The 21,285-nt window shown below is 36.4% G+C and overlaps 1 protein-coding gene across 13 annotated transcripts in view; it reads left to right on the forward strand.

The window, feature by feature from the left end:
* The window catches only part of RYR2 (ryanodine receptor 2), a 408,101-nt gene that overhangs the window by 295,023 nt on the left and 91,793 nt on the right, over positions 1 to 21,285 (forward strand). For 8 of the 13 annotated variants that reach the window (XR_011094640.1, XM_068676244.1, XM_068676247.1 and 5 more), the window contains 11 exons: positions 370 to 460; positions 1,246 to 1,386; positions 2,986 to 3,149; positions 5,576 to 5,654; positions 6,300 to 6,389; positions 7,505 to 7,642; positions 8,879 to 8,956; positions 9,988 to 10,063; positions 15,167 to 15,293; positions 19,412 to 19,527; positions 20,295 to 20,359. Coding sequence is in view for 12 of the 13 variants with exons in the window: in XM_068676244.1 (XP_068532345.1) it covers positions 370 to 460; positions 1,246 to 1,386; positions 2,986 to 3,149; positions 5,576 to 5,654; positions 6,300 to 6,389; positions 7,505 to 7,642; positions 8,879 to 8,956; positions 9,988 to 10,063; positions 15,167 to 15,293; positions 19,412 to 19,527; positions 20,295 to 20,359 (1,165 nt within the window). In the remaining variant the exon portion in view is untranslated. The remainder of the gene's footprint in view (positions 1 to 369; positions 461 to 1,245; positions 1,387 to 2,985; positions 3,150 to 5,575; positions 5,655 to 6,299; positions 6,390 to 7,504; positions 7,643 to 8,878; positions 8,957 to 9,987; positions 10,064 to 15,166; positions 15,294 to 19,411; positions 19,528 to 20,294; positions 20,360 to 21,285) is intronic. The other 5 variants (XM_068676245.1, XM_068676255.1, XM_068676250.1 and 2 more) reach the window with 1 other exon arrangement.

The following is a 21,285-nucleotide window of genomic DNA, read 5'->3' on the forward strand; positions in this document are numbered from 1 at the left end:
TTGCTGAACCATGTTTGAGACATTTTAAGTACAATGGTTGTATTCAATTTGCTACTTTATTAATTGCTTATATGTCTTTGGTTATTTTGCTATTACTGAGATTTTAAAAAAATTAAAACAATTACTTAATGAATTTTGTTTATTACTTGTGCTGTTCAGGGAAGTGGTTGAGTCACCATCCCTGGAGCTCTTCAAGAATTATATTAAAGGTTGGACTAGATGATCTTAGAGATCTTTTCAAACCTGAATGATTCTATGAATCTGAAGAATTTTAATGGTGTAGAAATGACGGGTTACATTAATGTATTTATTAATTATTTACATGCAACTATGGTGGTACACCATATTGAAATCATCTATCTGCTTTAGGCAACTGAGGCCTTCCATGATGCAGCATTTGCTGAGAAGATTGGTATTTGATGTTCCCCTATTAAACGAACATGCAAAGATGCCTCTCAAGGTAAATAGCCATTTTAATCTTCAGTAACATTCCTTGTAACAAAATACAACAGAAAATACTTCCATGGAGAATATTCTGTCTTCTTTGTTACCTTGCTTCCACTCTGCAATAATCTAAGAGGTAGAGAGAAACTACCTCTTTTGGCAGGAAATCAGTTTAATTTGCATCCATCCATGTAGAATTATGAAGTCTGTGTCTAATGTTTTTTTCATATTTTTTTTTTCATAATGTTTTTTTCATTTGACCCCCTGATAATCTGTAGTTTTTTTTAACAATGTAAGAATAAATATGTCTGTAATGAAAGAAAGGTAGGGAATAAAGCTTGCTGCCAATTGTAATAGAAGACAGGAGGGTAGGTTGATTGCACATTTCACAGCTCAGAGAAGAGATGGGTCTCACTGGTAGTTACTGTTGAATAGCTTCCAGACACATAAAGAGTAATTGGGAACTAGTGTAAATCATGATTCTGTTATCTTACCCAACCCACAGCAGTGTTTGGAATAGCAGCATACTGATGGAAGTGACTTCTTGTCTTCATCTGAGCTGTCAGGGTTCTGGTGGTGTTGGGAAAAATGATCCTCTGTCACATGTTTTTTGTATTGTTAAAAAGTAAAAACTGCTTGTACTGTGGGTATGTCCACCACCAGTTTAAAGAATAAACACATAATATGCCTTCTTTATAAAAGTTAGAAATTGTTCTGGAAGTGCCTGTATAGGTTGACTGCCAGAACGGCAGAACCTCAGCAGTTGTATTTTATTTGCTTTTGAAATATCTTCTGTTTTAGTTGCTGACGAATCATTATGAAAGATGCTGGAAGTATTATTGTTTGCCAGGTGGATGGGGTAATTTTGGTGCTGCCTCAGAAGAAGAACTTCATTTATCCAGGAAGTTGTTCTGGGGTATTTTTGATGCTTTGTCTCAAAAGGTAATTCATATTACTATCTGTCTACTGCTAACAAGAGCTTTATCGCGCAACTTCTTTTTTTGTAATCTGTTACTTTTACCTAGCTTATATCAACCCCGTGTTATCTACCTTAAAAGAAAAATACAGGCTTCAGTAAATTGAAGACTTCTAGTTTAAATCTTCCTGTTCTATCTTCAGCTTAAACATAGGTATACCTTTTTGTCTGCTCTTTAAATATATATATATATATATATATATATATAATGCCCTCTCTCTCTCTCTCTATATATATATATGTTTATAATGAAGTAACCTTGAAGTATATCTGTACAGGTCACAACTACATTTCAGAGACCTACAGGCAAATTCAAGCATCTGCACATAGCTGAAAGATGGAGATTTAAGGAAGTATAGTTTGTGAGGTAAAAACCAGGACTGCTCTAGAGCCACTCATCTCCCTCTCTGCAGAGAGGAACTAGGGATGTTGATTGACAGTAGGCTCAGCACGAGTCAGTGGTGTGCCCTGGCAGCCAAGAGAAGAAACTGCATTTTGGGATGCATTAAACATAAACACAGCATAGCCAGCAGCTAGTCAAAAGAGATGATTCTCCTGCTATATTTAGCACTGATACAACCTCACCTTGAATATTGTGTGCAGTTCTGGTCTCTGCAGTATAAAATGGATTTTAAGATACTTGAATGCGGGAGGGCAACAAGTTGATAAGAGGACTGGAAGGCATGTCCTATGAGGAGAGGCTGAGGACACTTTGTTTATCAGGTTTGGAGAAAAGGAGGCTGAGGCGCAATCTCACTCTGCTCTGTGACTTCCTGAGGAGGGGAAGCAAAGAGGGAGGTTCTCCTGTCTTATCCCTAGTTACCAATGACAGAAGTAAGGATAGCTCCAAGCTTCACCAGAGGAGGACTGGACATCAGGAAAAATGTCTTTACCATGAGGGTGATGTAACACTGGAACAGGCTTTCTTGTAATGTGCCCCATGCTTGTCAGTCTTCAAGAGGCATTTGAATAATGCCCTCAATAATACATGTATGCTTTAACTTTTCATTAGCACTGAAGTGGTCAGGCTGCTGGACTCAATCATCTTTGTGGGTCTGTTGGAAAAGACCTATGCTAATTCTAATTCATATTCCTTAGTTTAGTAAGCTGTAGTTAGATCACCCTTGGCTCAACCCTATAGTGGACAAAAGTTTAATAGTATCCCTTCACATTTATTTATTGTTCTTTCTGTGAATATTTTAACCAACTTGCTTAAACTTTTATGAGTTCCATTTCAAATCTAAGTATTGGGAAATGCTATGAATGTTCCTGTGCTGTATTCTCCTACCAGACATTTGAAAAATGTCTAGTGTTACTCCCAGTAATATCACTGCTTTTTCCATTTACTTCAGCAAGACCTAGGCTTACTTGATCCTAGCTATATCTTTAGTATAAACTAAAGTTTTGTGCAGTCATGTTCCTTTATTTTCAGAACAGAAATTCAGTTTTGCACTAAGAAAGTCATTCTGTGGCTGCTTGTTCTCACATGTAGCTGTATCAATTTTACTAATGATGTCAGTAGCTTCCATTGACTATTCATTTTATATCCCTTGTGTGGTCCACAGAAATATGAACAAGAATTGTTCAAACTGGCTTTGCCTTGTTTGAGTGCAGTTGCAGGGGCCTTACCTCCAGACTATATGGAATCAAATTATGTAAATATGATGGAAAAACAGTCTTCAATGGATTCAGAAGGAAACTTTAATCCTCAACCTGTTGATACATCCAAGTAAGGAATTTTTTTTGTTGCGACTGTTTTTTATAATGAATGTGTAAAAGAAGGATGGAGTCTGTTGCTGGATATGATGTGAAGTTAGAGCTTTTAATCATGACTCTTCTGAATTCTCATCTTTTAGATAAAATGGAGACCTTAACTTTATATTTTTATTTTTATTGCTTATTTTAAATAATGAAAAGCATTAAATAATAACAAGCAAATAAAAAACAAATAATAAACATAATAAACATTAATGCATTTTCAGCCTCAGATAGAGCTCTCCAGTTACCTTCCTAAATCTGCTACAGACAGCATAGCATGTTCCTATGTACAGGAGAAGCAGAGAGTTCTATATCATCCCTGTCATTATTTACATGTGCTAAGACACTGTTTTTTTTTTTTGCCTGTACCTGCAGAAAATGATGATGATCATGCATTCATATGGTCCCTTTTTACTACAAATAATGTGGATGTAGGAAGAACTTCATTCTCTCCAGGCAGTCAGACTCTGACCATGCTCTTTTAAGTACGTTAGTTAGAAAGAACACATATCAGAAAAGGATTTTTGTGTCCTCATTTTTTACTACAGTTGTGTCCGTATTCTCCTTTGTATAGAATAGCATCTTACAGTGGTGTGGTTGTTCACTGTATCTTGAAAATACTACTTGTAGAACATTTGCTTCAATTGCCCTTGTGAGCTTTCTGTCTGTGTCAATGTTCAGAAAACAAAATGCTGTCAGTAGTTTGATACTTTTGATACAGTATGTTTGTACACATGTGCACATTGAAATATGGTAGCAGAAGCCATTATCTGGAACCCACATGTGGAACCCACATCAATCACCACTAAAATTAATTTGTCTAAGATGTATTTAAGATATATGAAGATTTAACAAAATTTAGTGAGGGTATTATACTATCTGTTAATTAATCAAAGATGACTTCTTCTAGTATCCTTCCAGGGGAAAATTGTGAATAGCAAGTATAAATTCAAAACCTCAGAAAATGTTACTTAACATCACCAAAATCATCAGTCATCTCATTTCCTTAGGAGCCAACAGTTCCATGATGATTCAAGACAAAGAAAGCACTACATTAATCATTATCATTTCCAGCAAGTCCTATACTCCTTTACATGCCAGTCCTGCATCCCACTGCTTACCAGTCCAAGCTCTATTCATATAATATCAATAATATAACCTAATTGTCCTTGTCCACTTACTGCATTTCTGAAATTTCTAAATGCAAGTTATTATAGTATCAGAAGAGTTCCCTCTAAAATACACACTTCCAAACAAACAAACAAAAAAATAAATGAATGAACTGATGGGTGAATATTTTCTGGTCAGCCTTATTAGGCTCTTGCAGACTGTTACTTTGACTGTACATGACATCATTTTATTTTACATTACAGTGAGGGTGACTGAGCACAGGCTGCCCAGGGAGGTTGTGGAGTCTCCTTCTCTGGAGATATACAAGACACATCTGGATGCCTACCTGTGCAGCCTGCCTCTAGGGAACCTGCTTTGGCAGGGGGGTTGGACCTGCTGATCTCTGGAGGCCCCTTCCAACCCCTGCAATTCTGTGATTCTCTTTGTGACTGAAGATTAAAAACCACACTCTTCAGCTTTGCAGTAGATGGCACTGTAACACTTGCTGACTAAATTCTTTGTCCTGGGAGAAAGAGTTTGCTATTTTAAAAGTGATCAAGAAGGAGTTATTCCCCTTCATTTGTAAGAATGCAGATGCAGAAAAATAGTGATATGTAATAAATCATTTTTGGAAGGGGTTTCTGTCTATGATTGTTTGATAAATAAGGACAGTGGCTTTTCTTTTACTGCTTAAACATTCTTAACCAATGACTAGTGTATTTTTTATTTCTGGTTTCAGTAGGGATTTTTATATTTTTAAGCTATTCAATGGGGTGTTGGAAAATAAACCCTTGAGTATATGACTTCTGAGTTGTTATAAATTAAAGTATTCATGTATATAATGAAGTTTATAGGAATATGTGAAGTACATGATGTGTTTCAAAAAGAACTGTCAGGACACTTAATTTGTAGAGGACTGTGTAATAAATTACTCCATTTCTGAAGCTATAGGTCATAGTTATATCTTAAATCTCAAAATGAATACTAGTAATAGAAATAAATGACAAAAAGCATGAGTACTGGGTATCATTGAATTTTACTTACATATGTGTGTCAAAAGTCTTATGACAGCTGGGGTTCTCATTAAGCACCCATTAAATAGGTCAGATTTTGTCTTCAACTGGGGCTTGGAGCAAACTGCAAGTGAGGAAACCAGCACAGTAAGATGCTTTGAGTTGGATGTATGTGTTGTATATATATATATATATATATTTTTAAATTTTTCTTCATAACAAAAATTCACATTTTAGCATGTATAACAGATTTTTTTTTCTCATTCACTTTCAGCATCACGATCCCTGAAAAGCTAGAATATTTCATTAACAAATATGCAGAACATTCTCATGATAAATGGTCAATGGAAAAGGTAAAGTCTGTATTCCTCTTACAGCTAAATCAGATTATTTATTTGTATCCATTTAATCTTAGACATATTTTACTATGAATATTATTATTTTTCATTATGTTCCAAATTGGTATGTAGGTAAGATATAAATATACATTTTCTTGTAGCACATTTTTTGGAGGTGGGACTTCTGTAAGTCCACATGAATATTTCAAAATAGTGTTTCAGCATTTCATTGTTTTTATTGTTGACTTTTAATTAAATATTCTTGGTAATTGTTTAAGGTTTTATTGACCTAAAATTTATATTTTTAATGGAAAATACTCTTTGGATTGTTATGCCTTTGGATAGTTTCTGGTGCCAAGTATTAAAAACTGTTCCTCAACTGTAACACAGCATTTTGCTCTATAAAGATATCTAAAGGAAATCAATAAAAATAAAATGTGTTGAAATGGTTGCTTCAAGAAATCACTAATTTTTAAAAGCAATGGTATTCTTATAGTTGATTTCATTGCATGTGGATATAAATTTTGGTTGAGAAAATAGTAGAGAAGAAATTTAAGAGAACAGACCTACAGAATAATTGTTCTGTTCCTTTGTACAAATAAAAATAGAACTTTTTCACTCTTCCCTATTTTTTTTCTCTGTATTTGTTACTGTTTTTAGTTTGCCAATGGGTGGACATATGGTGAAACATACTCTGAATCTGCAAAAGTGCAACCATTAATGAAACAATACAAATTACTCTCTGAAAAGGTGAGGAATTTATTCATACTTTTTCATCCTGGGAGATTGAAAGTTTGTATCTTTCATTGTGAAAATATTGGCTAATACTTACATCACTTTTTTAAAAAACTTTTTTTTTTATTCTTTTTTGAGTGCATCAGCTAGTGTGAGATAGTTGCCTTCCTCAAAATCTCAGATAGAGACAATAGGGCTTTATTATACAATAGGTGGGTCACTCAATCTATTTTCTCTCATGTCTGAATGGTGAAACTGGGTATATTCTTACAGTAAGGTCATCCAGGAATGCTCAGTGAAGACTTAGATTGTCTTTGGTCTCCTCCAGCAGAGGTCCACCAGGATTAGATTAAGAGGTTGGAAAACTTGATAAATGAAGCAAGGTTGAAGGAACTGGGTTTGTTCAATTTAAAGAAAAGAAAGCTCAGGGGGTCTAATCTCAGTCTCCTAATATCTAAATAGTAGTTACAGAGAAGATGTAGTTATTCTATTCACAGGCATGCACAGTGACAGGGCAAGGCAGTGGGATTAAGTTACTTTAGCAGAAATGCTTTCTCCCTGATTAAACACTGGAGTAGGTTGCCCAGGGAAGTAATATGCTGGAAATATTCAAGACATGACATGGCATGTCTAGATAACCTAACTGAATTTGGTTAGGTAATTTGACTTTAACAGAAGGTTGAGCAAGATGATCTCCAGAGGTTTCTTCCTATGTATACTTTTTAATGATTCTATGATTGTATTGTTTTGTTCCATAAAGCAGAGAAAATGCCACATTACTCCTGATAATTAACCACTCTACCTTTGAGTTCATATATGAGCATGCCATTAGCACTCTTATTTATCCCTGTGATAAGTCAGCTTGCTGTAGGGCCACAATTTTGCCCACCTCTGAAATGATAAATATACTCTGAAATATCTTGTATGATTTATTTGCTTCATTGTAATATCTCTTTTTCATGAGGGGTGATTTCAGTATAATCCTTTGGATCTCAGTGTAACTAAGCAGAAGCCCAACAACTCCCTTTCTCTGTGTGTGTGTGTGTATATGTATATATACATATATATTTTTTTTTCCTCTGTATAGCTACAAGAAAAACAATGTAATTATTGCCTATGCATTTTTCTAGGAGAAAGAAATTTATCGATGGCCAATCAAAGAATCACTGAAAACCATGCTGGCATGGGGATGGCGGATTGAAAGAACACGGGAAGGAGATTCCATGGCACTGTATAATCGGACACGCCGCATATCTCAAACTAGTCAAGTAAATAACTTTATTGTAAATTTACTGCAAAAAATAATCATGCAAAACATGCTCTCCATTCTTTGATTTTACAAGTGATGAAATAATACTCCAATACATACCAATTGTATGAAAGTGTATTTTACAAGCAATTGTACAACACTGAAGATTGGTTTAGATTTCTGTTCACTGAACCTGGAATTTCTTTCCTTGTTTCAAAATAATGAGCTACTAAACATAATATATATATATATATATATATATAAAATACAAAATTGAAATATGATTTTGTTTTTTTACTTGATTTAAAGTTAGTTGAATTATTACATCCGGTAGGTTATTACAAATCAATATTGGGTATTAAGATATGTTTTTTGGAATTAGGTAGCTAATGTAAATAAGTAACGAAATAAATAAAGGTACAGATACAAATGATTTTTATTTTGTCCTTTTTAAAAACAGAAAATGAATACAAATATTAATGTTAATGCAGCATCTGTAGATGGCCAAAATTCAGAAAATGTTAACAGTATTTCTTTTTCCATCAGGATTGCCTTCTTAAATCAAAATGCTGTTAAGATAACATAGAACAATACTGGCAATGTGTTCTGTTTCAGGTGTATATTATTTACAAATTAATTTCTTGCTATCCAGCATCTCTCTGCTAATTACCCTTTTCTGACCTTTTGTTTCAATGTAATGAACAGTGACATATTTATTCAGTAAAAAAAATGAATGACAAAATGTTGGTATTCTCTGAGCTGGGAGGGTGACAGGAAACAGACAAGTGTCATATTCAGTAGTTTCCATATAGAAATTGGCTTGAATAGAAAAAAATTGTAAGCTTGATTATTGCCTGAATTCACCTTAAAGTAGATGACCTAGGATTTGACCATCTTTGGATAAATATTGCTAGTAAATGCAGAGATTTAATCATAACTTCAGTACATCGTTACTCACGATGAGTTCAGATCTTAAACATGTTTTCTTGTATTTGCATGTGTGGGGTTTGTGTCTGATGACTTCTGTCTTTGGGAACAAAAAATGTAGACCTTTACCTACATGTATCTTAAGTTTACCACCCTTTCTGTATTTTCAGATGGGCTATATAGGGGGGGCCCTTTTGCCCCCTAAAGGGCACTTTTTTTTCCTAAGTACTTTCATTACTTTCAATATCTTGTAAATGTTAACTTCTTCATATCAAATACTTTGTGTACAACTCCAACAACTTTGTTGTTTTGCATGTTTGCCATTCAGATCTCAGTAGATGCAGCCCATGGTTACAGTCCTCGAGCAATTGACATGAGCAATGTCACCCTCTCCAGAGATGTACATGTAAGTCAGAAATAGTTAATATTCCTAACATTTTTGACCATGCAATTTTTTATTTTATCCTAATTTATTGAAAACAAGTTCGGTGGTTTCTGTTATTTCTTTTGATACAGTTTTATTTTTTTTTTCTTTTTGTCTTTTTCACCACTACTTTTTGATTCTCTGTTATTTCAAAAAAACATCATTCTTGTTGAAAGGCTTGAAAGTTTCTCTTATCTTGAAAGAAGTACGTTACTGTAGGTCCATGAAAGAAATGAAAAATGAAACCTAGAAAATTCTGTAGCTGCAAATATGTAGACAGTATACAGTCAGGACAGGAGGAGAGAGTATAAAAAGTTGTCTCATGCTAGAAGTAGTAGGCAGTAGTAGTTCTTACTAGTTGGACGCTGGAGAGAGCTTTTCTGGCTTATCTTGTAAGTTTGGGGTTTAGTTTCTAGTTTACCAGTCTGAAAAGAGTTTTTATAAGAATTTACTTATTTGTTGTGCATACTGGAGGAGAATTTCCTGCTCATTAAAAAACTGTCTGCATCTATGGAGTCCCTGGTAAAATGGTTGGTGCTTCTAACCGTGTGGTTACACAAAGGAGTATCCACATCTACCAGGCAACATCCATGTAGTTGCTGACTATTACGTCCACCACCAACAATTCTGGCACAGTCCTCTGGTCTGCTGTCCTTTGTTTCGTTTACTAAGGCCGTCAGAGCCTTAGCAAGGTTCTTGCTCAGCTTGATTTGAGAATGAAGTCCCTGTCTGACATGCCAGTACTCTTCCTCTTTCTCCGTGTGGTTCCTTCTGTTTTGTTTTAACAGTTCTCTATTCAGCATCAGGTCCCTAATTGCTGCCTATGTATACCCATCCTAAACAAATGCTATACCATAATTCTTAATAAAAACTCTTGGTTTTGGTGAACCTTTACAGTGTAATTGTATGGAAACTGCTAGCACACAAAAGTTATTTCATATCAACTAGAAATTTATTCTTCCTTGGGAGTTGGACATTGCAGCACATATCATTAAACTCTCCATTTTCCTAAGGCTATGGCAGAGATGATGGCTGAAAACTACCATAACATATGGGCAAAGAAAAAGAAAATGGAGCTTGAAGCAAAAGGTAATTTAAACTCTAGATATTTTTAGTGTCTAGAAGTTTACCTTAGCTTTTATAATACTGAGTGTAACATCTCTTGCTGAAGTAGTTTACCAATTCCATTGCAATACGGGAAGATACATTAATACATTTTCCTTCTAGCTTTTATGTCAGACTATTGCCCTGTGGTCTCTGAACTCTGTTTCATTTGAGGTCCCTTTTTATTTCGGGTAAATCTAAAAGGGTGTTTTGAATTGACAAATGGGTAAATCTAGAGCAGATCCTTGATTCCATGTAAACAATTGAATATGATCTGTGATCTCTGCTTATCTAAGTGATGATTTTTGTGATATATTGTGCCACTCTTGTTCCTTCCAAGTTAAATACATTTCTTTATTTATGTATTAAAGATATTTTTTCACTGTGCATTACATTATATTTGCACAGAGAGGAAATAATATTTGGAAAAACTGCAAGTTTTCATTTGAAAATGACTGAAGTTAGGGTTTTGTGTTATCCAAAGGTCTCAAGTCGAACACTATAAACCAAATTTCACCTTTTTTTTCCTTTTATTGTGTGCTTACATTTTTATACATAAGCTTCTAGCTAAATTACAGTAGTTGAAGTTTTATGAAAAAGTAAAGTTACATCTGAAAGGGTTCTTTGATAAATCAGTATAAATTTCCATACCTTTAATTATATTTCCCTTTATTACAGTTTTTATTTTAATTTTATAGACTTTTTCTTTTAAACTTTATTCAGGTTAGGTAGCTGCAGGATGGACTAATTCTGGGAAATTGTAGGCTACAACAACACTAATATTTGAATGCATCTACTATACTTAGCAGCTCTGAACACAGATTTACCTTTGAGCAGCAGTTCAATGAGAGTGCTGTATAGCATTTACAGTGTTTTGCAAAGGAAGATAGCACTGAAATGACTAGAGGCAGCTATAACAAATGAAGAAGAGGCTTTTGATTGAGAAATTTCTTGGTGTGAAATGTAAATGCATTTGTCAGTTGAACAAAACCTAGCCTTCAAGAGTGTGTTTTATTCCTCATGTATGTGTGTGCATGCATATATTCTAGTCTTGAAATATGTTCTTTTAAAACATTTTTAAAGAACAGAACAGTAGTGTGGACTTTGTATACAAGTATGCCTAGGAGGATTATCCTTTTTTTTTTCTAAAATTTTTTTTTTCAATCTGTTGGCAAGATGTATTCCAGTTTATTATGTGCCACTGTTCTCTAATGGCTAGGTAAATTCATTACAGCAATACTGATGAAAACATGAGAATTCTCAGTGATGCGACCTTTCATGCCATTTTTTTTTTCTTTTTTCATTGAGAGTGGGGGAGCAGGTAGGCAAACTTCAGTGTCATTGGAGCAGGTGATTTCAAGTAACTTCAGTTTTGTAATGTTTCTTGAAATTTTTATTGAGTATTTATTCTGGATGTTTTTGGTAACATATACAGACACTACCAAACAGAATTAATGATGGAGTACTTCAAACTTAAAACACTAGTGGGAGTCAAAATAGGTTATTTGATGATATTATTTATTTATATTACATACAACATGTACATATATACTATATACTACATTACATATTAATATAATATATTACATTATAGTTCACATCGCAAGCCAGATTTAAAACTACTTTCTGTTGAAGTTCAAAATAACTTTTCTGTAACAAGCTAATGTGACAGTTAGAATTTTACAGAAATTTTGCAGATAGAAGTATGTAAGTGTTGGAGGGGCCAGATGGGATCCACCTGAGGATGCTGAGGGAGCTGGCAGGTGTGATTGCTGAGATGCTTTCCATCATCTATCAGTGGTCATGGTCAACTGGAGAGGTCTCAGATGACTTGAGACTTGCTAATGTGATGCCAATTTATAAGAAGGGTCATAAGGAGGATCCAGGGAACTACAGGCCTGTCAGCCTGACCTCAGTGCCAGGAAAGGTGATTGAACGTGTCATCTTGAGTGCAATCACGCAACCAGAGAATCAGGCCCAGCCAGTGTGGGTTCGTGAAAGGCAAGTCTTGCCTGACCAAACTCATCTCCTTCTATGACCAGGTAACCCTCCTGGTGGTTGAGGGAAAGGCTGTTGACATGAGCGAGAAATGTGCCCAGGTGACCAAGAAGGCCAACAGCATCCTGGCCTGTATCAGAAACAGTGTAGTCAGCAGGACCAGGGAGGTGATTGTCCCCCTGTACTCAGCTCTGATGAGGTTGTATCTCAAGTCCTCAAGTATTGTGTTTAGTTTTGGGCCCCTCACTACAAGAAAGACATCAAGGCCCTGGAGTGTCTCCAGAGAAGGGCTATGAAACTGATGAAGGGTCTGGAACACAAGTCTTATGAGGAGCAGCTGAGGGCACTGGGGTTGTTTAGTCTGGGGAAGAGGAGGTTTGGTGGAGGTCTTACTGCTCTCTACAACTACCTGAAAGGAAAGTGTGGGGAGCTGTGGGTCACCATCTTCTTGCAGATAATTAGTGGTAGGACTAGAGGGAATGGCCTCAAGTTGCTCCAGGGAAAGTTCAGGTTGGAAATTAGGAGAATCTTAAGAGGTCTTTTCCAAGTCTTTTCCAAGTGTGTGTAACTTAGAATAAAAAAGAACAGCTCTGTGGTTAACAATGAAAAAAATTGAGGCTTTCAGTGTATTAAGCTCTTATTGGCTCATTACATTGTTGGCTCAGTTTAATCTTCTTAAAGAAGAGGTCTGATAATACCTGTTATCTCTGTTGAACTAAGTAGAGATCTAGTGGTGTTAGATGATAAGAGCTTTTAAAGCATTTGTGTGCTTTCCTGAAAATAAGTTGCATTTACTCCAACATGTGTAAAATGCAAACAGGAGTGTAGCTTTATCATAGCAATTAGATTTTGTTGATTTGTATCTCTTTACTATGTAGGACAATGCAGAAAATGCTTGTATTTTTCATTTAAGGCTTCTCATGGAAGTATGTTAGCTAACTGAAAATACAAGTGCATCCCCCTTCTTGAATATTCGAGTGTACTAATTATGATTCACAATATGTTATAGTCTTACTAACTTTCACAGATACGTATATACTTAATATGCTTGCATGAATTTCTACATATGTCTTCAGCTGTACTATGTGGAATTAGATCACATTTGTGATAACTAAGTAAGAATAATCTCAATGTAAAAGGCTATACTTCCCCCCAAAATTTACTTGCCAATAGGTTATCATTTTTCATTTACTGAAAAGGACTCAGGACTCACAGAAAATTTTATGTTGCTTACAAAATCAGCTAAGTATAGGTCTCCAATATTTTCTTGAGGGAATTTTTCCTTTGTTTTTACAATATTACTACAGACTTACTGTAATATATTTTTTTCTTAGATAAGTTTGATAATTACCTTTACCATTCTGTGGGGTTTTCTAGCAATTATCACATAATTAGGGGGATGAGGGAGAAATTGAAGACCTAATAATGTTTGTTTTTCCTAAGATATTTATATTAATAATAGCTACTTTATGTTCTTGCCAAGTTAGCCATCTACATTTAGAGAGAGATCAATAAATCACTGTATTGGATTTAGGGAAGGTTTTGGTAGCGGGGGGCTGTAGGTGTGACCTCTGTGAGAAGAGCCCAGAAGCTGCTCTACAGAGCCATCTCCAGCTAGTTCCAAAAGGGACCCACTGCTGGCCAGAGCCGAGCCAGGGAGCAACGCTGGCTGTGCCTCTGGGAGTGCAGATTTAAGTATTTAAGAAAATACTGCTGTGCAACAGCAGCTGGGAGAGTGAGGAGTGAGAAAATGTAGAGAGAAACAGCCCTGCAGACAGCAAAGTCAATGAAGTAGGCCAGGAGGTGCTCCAGGCACTGGAGCAGCAGTTCCCCTGCGGCCTGTGCAGGGAGAGGCCCCTGGTGGAGCAGGCTGTCCCCCTGCAGCCCATGGGTCCCACATGGAGCACATCCCCACGCTGCAGACCGTGGAGGAGCCCCCGGTGGAGCAGGGGGTCTGGGGGATCTGCAGTTCACTCCTGACAGATGGACCCCGTGGTACAGACCCATATTGGAGCAGTTGTTGAAGACCTGCTGCCTATGAGCAGACAGGACCAGCCCACGCAGGCTCAGTTCAGGATGGAGTGGCATCCTGTGGGAGGGACCCTACACTGGAGCAGGGGCAGAGTGACTGAAGGAGTGGCAGATGATGAAGCCTTAGGATCTGACTGCAGCCCCCATTCTCCTTTGCCCTGCACTGCTCAGGGAGGAGGTAGAAAAGGTTAAAAAAAAGGGGGGGGGGAGAGAGAAGGTGTTTTTATTTTGCTTTTAGTTTCTCACTGTTCACATCGCAACCTATGACCTTTTTTCCAAGATACTTTCTCCCGCTTTGTCTTTGAGGAGGGAGAGAAAGAGAACAGTGCAGTTGGATCAGCTAGTTTCCACTGTGAAGCTACCATAACCACCTTTTATAAGCAATAGAAGTGCAATTTATTCTGTTCACCTCTCTGTTTTTGCAATATTCTTTTAATGAGACTGGCAGTTGTCTGAAAAATGTACTCTAGTTTTTCGACTAATTCATTACTATTGAATTGAACTACATCACTTTCATAGGTCTTAGATATACATACAGTTTGCTAAATTACATGAACCATTTTTGCTTTCATCAGAATGTTTAAAAGCAGAACTCTGTTGGAATGACAGATCTTGGTTTTGTTCTGAAATGATGTGTTATTTATTGAAATATATTTAATTTCATTAAATCAAGTTGTAATGATAATGCATGTTCATAACAGTTAAGCACTTTTTCCTTCTTCAACTGCTTTTTTTTGTTGTTTTGTTCTGTTTTTTTTTTGTTTGTTTGTTTGTTTTTTTTAAGTCCAACATATTTTCCTGGTATCTACAGCAACTGATCATGTTAGAACTATGTATGCAGCCCTGTCTAAGGTTTATATCTGAAAATTTTGTAGAAATACAGGTTTGTGTAAGGAAACCAAAAAATGAGTTGTTGGTATTTCAGACTAGGTTTTACTGCTATGCTATGCTATGCTGTGCTTGCATGCTATGTGTTATTACAATAGTGCTTTTGCATATCAGGACTTACTGTGTCAACAGATACTGTAACTGTGTTTTAATTCTTTCTATATTCCATAGTAGGAGGAGGCAACCATCCTCTTCTTGTTCCTTATGACACTCTCACAGCCAAAGAAAAAGCCAAGGACAGAGAAAAAGCACAGGATATTCTTAAATTTCTTCAGATTAATGGATATATTGTCTCCAGGTAATTTTCTGTTTACTACTAGTGTCACAGAAGCTTTCTAATACTCCTTGGTAGTGTTTTTTATTTTTATTTTTTTCTTTTTTCCCCTCTGTTAAAAACAAACAAAACCAAAGGGTCATATTAAGGTTTCAGTACCTGAGGGTAAGGATCAGCTTCTTTATATAGAACATTGTAAGGAAGAAGTGTTTTATGGTTTTTAGGGTTTGCAGAAAGTGCAAGCATTGTTCTTCAGAATGTATGTGTATTCTGTATATCCTCTCAACATTGTAACATACCTCTTCTTTCCATTGTGTCTCCATACATCCAACTGTTAGTAAATTTGTTGATGTTCTACAAGTGATAGAATTATTAAGGCTACAGGCATATGTCATACACCTACACCTCTTTGTAGAAATCTCTAGACAATTGTGTTGATAAGAAAGTTTAATTTCTAAAATCTACTACTCCTTTCTTTAACTGAGTTGATTTGTAGTGTTAGTGAAATAAAGTGAAATGAAAACAATGTTTTTAAAAAGGTTTCCTGATATAGTCTTCAGCATAAATGTAATAATAGTGAATGAATGTAATAATCAGAATAGCATGAATAATTCAGTTAGTGTACATTCTCTGCAGGATTCCCTTTGGCTTTAATAGGGCATATATTTACCTACTAAATACATTGTGAATAAAATTTTAATTAAATTACTGTCCACCTCATCAGTATGGCTTAGGAAATATGAATCCCTAGGAAAGACTGAAAGCATATCTGAGATTGGTATTTATATGAATATTAGTAAGAAAATGAAACAAGCACAGAGATGGATTTAAATAATCACTGTGAATTAATTAGCTTAGCATATCTGCCTGAAATCTGCCCACTTCCTTTCGTTTAAATTTTATATGAAATTCTGTCCATTTATAGAGTCCCATAGCATATGTAATAATTCTAGGTAGAGTCTTTCAAGATAGCTAGAATAATACAATTTACTTGCCTTCAGTGGACTAGCATGTATGAAGACGGATGTCAGCAAAGTTTATTTTCTCGTCCCCTGTCAAAATAAAAAAAGACTGTTCATCTATATTCAAGGTTACACGTTCCTTTTGGACTAATCCTTTTTATTACTGTCTAACTTAAACACAAGTGAAAAGTGGCTTTTGGTTTTTAGAGGAGGGGAAGGCTAAGAGGGATGGTAATATACTTGTTAATTTGGACACGCTGATCATCTGGTAAGTAGTTCCTGCCTTATCTGCATCCTCCTGTGCCAGTAAAATGCAGATACTTCTATCAAGATAAACTTCATGTACCTGCTGCCCCTGTGTCTATTGTGCTGTCTAAACAAACAAGCATCTGCTTCATGTTTTTCCTTTGTCCCCTTACCACTTGACTTACAGCTATACATGCCTTCCTGTCCAGTCTTTTATTTGACTGTGACCATTCTAATTCATTCCATGACCCTTCAAACCTTAACTTTCATCTTTAACCAAGTCTAGGTGCCCAGATCATTTTCAAACTGGTAACTAGGGAATCTATGGAATATAACTTGCCTGTGAATTTAAGCATGATTCCAAGAGCTACCTACACACATACAAGGGATGCTAACATGCCCAGCTGCACAGACTTTTACAGACAAAGTGCTGCCTTCAACTCACATATAAAACAATTATAGACAGTCAAGCCTCCCTCCCCCACTTCAGATGCTAAAGGTTGAAGTTCAGTAGTGAAAGCATTCCACCTCCTTTCCCTTTCTCTCCAAGTTTACAAGCATGTGCACATTCATGGATCTTTTGAGTACCAGCGCAGCCTCTGTCTGTACAATACCTTTGCCTGGAGGTTGAGCTCTCTTACCCACTTCAGAGGTCTTTTTCTTGCCAGCTAGTCCATTTTGATGCTCATAAGTGAGCTAATGCCTAGATTCAGGAACATTTCTCACAAACACTTTACACTTGTGAGTACCCTTGAATCGTCTGACCATCTGATACACCTACTCAGACGTGAGACCTTCTCACTGTCTAGTTCAGCTTGTAGTGTGCTAGTGAATTGCACTTGTGCACCCTCATGCACCCTGGGTTTAGAGAAGAAAAAAAACATTTAACTCCTCCCAAGCAGCCGGCACTCAGGCACATAGGTTGTGACCCATGGTCCCACTCCAGCCCCTGCTGCTGACACTCTCACCTCATTGACACTATCATCTTACCATTGGCTGGTTTCTTGGACACACACCATTCCTGCCCCAGTGGCTGGGAGCTGAGACTCCCACATACTCCAGTTGCAGACACCACAGGATAGGAACACCAACCCACCATCTGACTCCAGTTGCTAGCACCAAATCCATTCACAGCAGTTCCCTTCTGAGTTGGTACTGGGCTCAAAGTATGCAGGACCTGTAGAGACATTACCAAGAGCTATCTCCTTTCCAACTATTGGTGCTGAGACCCTCATTCTCTCCAGTTGCTGGTGCCACAGGCCCTTGGGCACTTAGAACCCCAGTCTGTCCTAATATTCAGTCCTCCTGATCTTGCCAATACCTGGCACTTACTCCTTGCAGCACACACATATGAATGATGCGGTGAGTTACACAGAGGGATAGTTAAGAAAGGATTTAATAAGACAGGACAGATTGTGGTGATCAGGTGGAGTGTTTAGTTGAACGGCTGTTACTGACTGGCCACAGTTTGTGTGACTGTTCCTTCTCTATTTCCTGCTTTGATTGTCCTTGATTCCCTCTCCCCTTCACATTCCATCATTAGCTTTCATAGTGCCAGTGATTCCTTTGGATATCCCAAATAGAGTTACAAAATCCATGTGGCTTTCTCCAAAGTTGTGTCTGTAGTTCCCTAACAGCCAATCAGTGACTAACTGGAGAGTGGTTTTTTTTTTGACATTATCTCCCTTATTCCTTCTCTACCACATTTTGTGTTCCTGTTTATGGCTTCCTTCTTACTACCACCTTTTACACTGAGAGTGTCCATAATCAAATAACCTTAATGAAGCATATGCTCCCACCTTAGAATTAATTGTCATTAAAATATATTCATCAGCATTCCTTGCAATCATCACAAATTTCACTTATATCCACAAAAAATTCTCCACACCAAAATCAACATAACATTATCACAACACCAACAAAGGTGGACAATTTACAGACTCCACCTCTTGTCACTTCACCACCTTTTGACACATTTATTACACTCTAACAATATCCAGTCCATATTTCCCAATTATTGTCCTTATCTCAAATTCTTTTAGCCCAATATATACCCTGAGAAGTATCAGCTGAGAAAGCAGTTTTAGTTGTAGAATCTCTCTTTCTGAACCCTACTATCAGCAATGTTCTTAATTAGAACAGAAATGAGACTATAAATACAGTTATGTTTGGTAGGTTTACTTTTTTAATATGCAAAATAGCAATGTGCATGGTTCTGACAATGGAGTGCCAAACTACCTTGCTGGTAAAGAATAGGTTCCTTATGTTCAGTGATCAGAGTGGTCCTGCAGAACCACTTACGTCATTAGCAGTTTATTGCTAGGAGACAATGACCTACATCATGAAACTGCTCTCTGCAAATTAATAGTTGATTTGTTGAAAGAAGATAGGCTTTTCATATCAGATTATGATGGAACACAGTGGGAAAAGCAAATTGCAATTCCAACACTTCTTTTCCCTCTGCTCCCCTCCTCCCCCCCACCAAAATTTTCATAAATGCTACATAGCTATTCAATGTTCCTTCAGTCAAACAGACTTCTAGGCAAGAGTCATGATGAGGGAGACTAGACTTACTTCTGGCTTGTTTGTTTAAATCAAAGTATCTTGGTAGTTTCAAAACTCCCTCAGTCAAAAATCAATCCATGGAGGACATTAAAAGGTGGTAATACCTTACAGGTAAGGGAAAGAAATTAAAATGTTACTGGATTAATCTGAGTAGTCACCTTTTCTGCCAGCTTTCTATCTGGGAAATCTTAATTGCACCTTAACAAATGGCTCAAAATGTAAATAATTACAAGAGTACTGCTTAATTTAAACCGAACCATTCTTATGTGAATAAGCAGTTAAGTATTACCAGAGAAAATGGCATCAGGAGAGGTAAAACTAATCTGATTCCTTCTGCACACATAAAAATTGACTTGCTTCTTATTTCAGAGGTTTTAAGGACCTGGAATTGGACACACCTTCCATTGAGAAACGCTTTGCCTACAGTTTCCTTCAGCAACTTATAAGATATGTGGATGAAGCCCATCAGTATATTTTGGAGTTTGGTATAGTACTCCTTCATTTTCTTTTATTAAGAAGTTTGAAATTATAAAAACAACCTGAAAGTTTCCAAAAATAAAAATGTCTTCAACAAGGAGTTTTTCCTTTAGCTTTCTGTAGTTGATGATGAATTTTAAAGAGTTACATATTTCACATTCATTCTAGTTTCACTCATATTCATTCTTCAGATGAAAATGTAATGAATAAAGGATAAATGTTTTATGTGTACCAGATTATTCAATAGTATGTGACTTTTATAGCACCTGGGGGAAGAGAACCAAGTTTAATTTCATTTGGGTAGTTCTAACCAGTAAATTTGTTGTTTAAAAAAAAATTTGCATTTACAGACATTACATGTTTGTAACAATGCATTAAAAATTTGGTAATTTTGTTTCTCCTGGGAACTACAGGAGAAAGGTGTTAAAGTAGAATTAGAGTTCAGTCTTCCAAAAGTGTTGCCTATAACTAGAAAAATACACATGTAGGATCAGATTTTCATCTCAAATAAATATCCATATCTCTTTAGACTATGAGATGTCTACGCATCTGTGACTATTTGGACAATTTTTCTTTGCACATTTTATTTGCTGTGACTTTTTTTTTTTCTCAGAAGAGTGTCATAAAATGCCTCTAACTCCTGTGTGTGGTATCTTAAATCTACATCTAAAGACCAACAATATTACTTATTTATAGTGTACACTTTTAAAGAAAAATGCAGAATAGACTGTAATTGGGGTATATAATAGTGAGCTAAATTTTCTTCTCTCTGCAGATGGTGGCAGCAGAGGCAAAGGAGAGCACTTTCCATACGAACAAGAAATCAAGTTTTTTGCCAAAGTACGGTATATCTTTGCTCATTATTTGTCAACCTAGTAAGTAGTTGAAGTGAGAAAGTGTTAGTGGATGTGATTATTTGTGTTATATATACAGCTTTCTGTGTTAAATAATTATTTTGATGATTGGAAGTAGTAGTAATAAAAATAGCTTGAAAACAATGTAGGGATGAAATACAGACATGAAGAAAACCTACAGGATTGTATTCATACTGTCATTATTCCTTTTCTCCATGATATAAAATTAATCAGGTGATGTTATTCATAACCTCCTTACATTTTCTATTTACTGGCTTTGTCTATTTCAGAAGACTTGTCTCTTTCACACTCTTTAGGCAGCTAAATATGAGCAATAGCTACTGTAATTAATACAGTCATGAACCTTTCAGTGTCACCTTCATTATCTCTTTCCTTGTTTTAAAACAATACTGATGTCTTCATCACAGAATCACAGAATGGTTGAGGATGAAAGAGATGAAGGAGGTCATCTGATCCAAGCCCACTGCTCAAACCTATATCAGGCTATCCAGGACCTTGTCCAGATGGCTTTTGAAGATCTCCAAGGAGACTCCACAATCTGTCTGGGCAACTTGTGCCAGTGCTCAGTCAATGTCACTTTTTTTTTTTTTTTTAATGTGTTTTCATATGTTCAGACAGAACTTCCCGTGTTTCAGTTTGTGCCTCTTGTCTCTTGTCCTGTCATGGAAAAAATCTGGCTCCATCTTCACACCCTCTCCTTTTAGATATTTATTTACACCAATGAGATGCCCCTAGGCCATTTCTTCCCCAGGCTAAATAATCTCAGCTCCCTCAGCCCCTCCTCATATGAAAGATCCTGCAGTCCTTTAATTATATTTGTACCCTCCCACCCCCTGGACTCTCTCCAGTATGTCCATGCCCTTCTTGTACAGAGGAGCCCAGGAGGGCACA

Source organism: Anas acuta, chromosome 3 (assembly GCF_963932015.1).
Source record: "Anas acuta chromosome 3, bAnaAcu1.1, whole genome shotgun sequence".
NCBI lineage: Eukaryota > Metazoa > Chordata > Aves > Anseriformes > Anatidae > Anas > Anas acuta.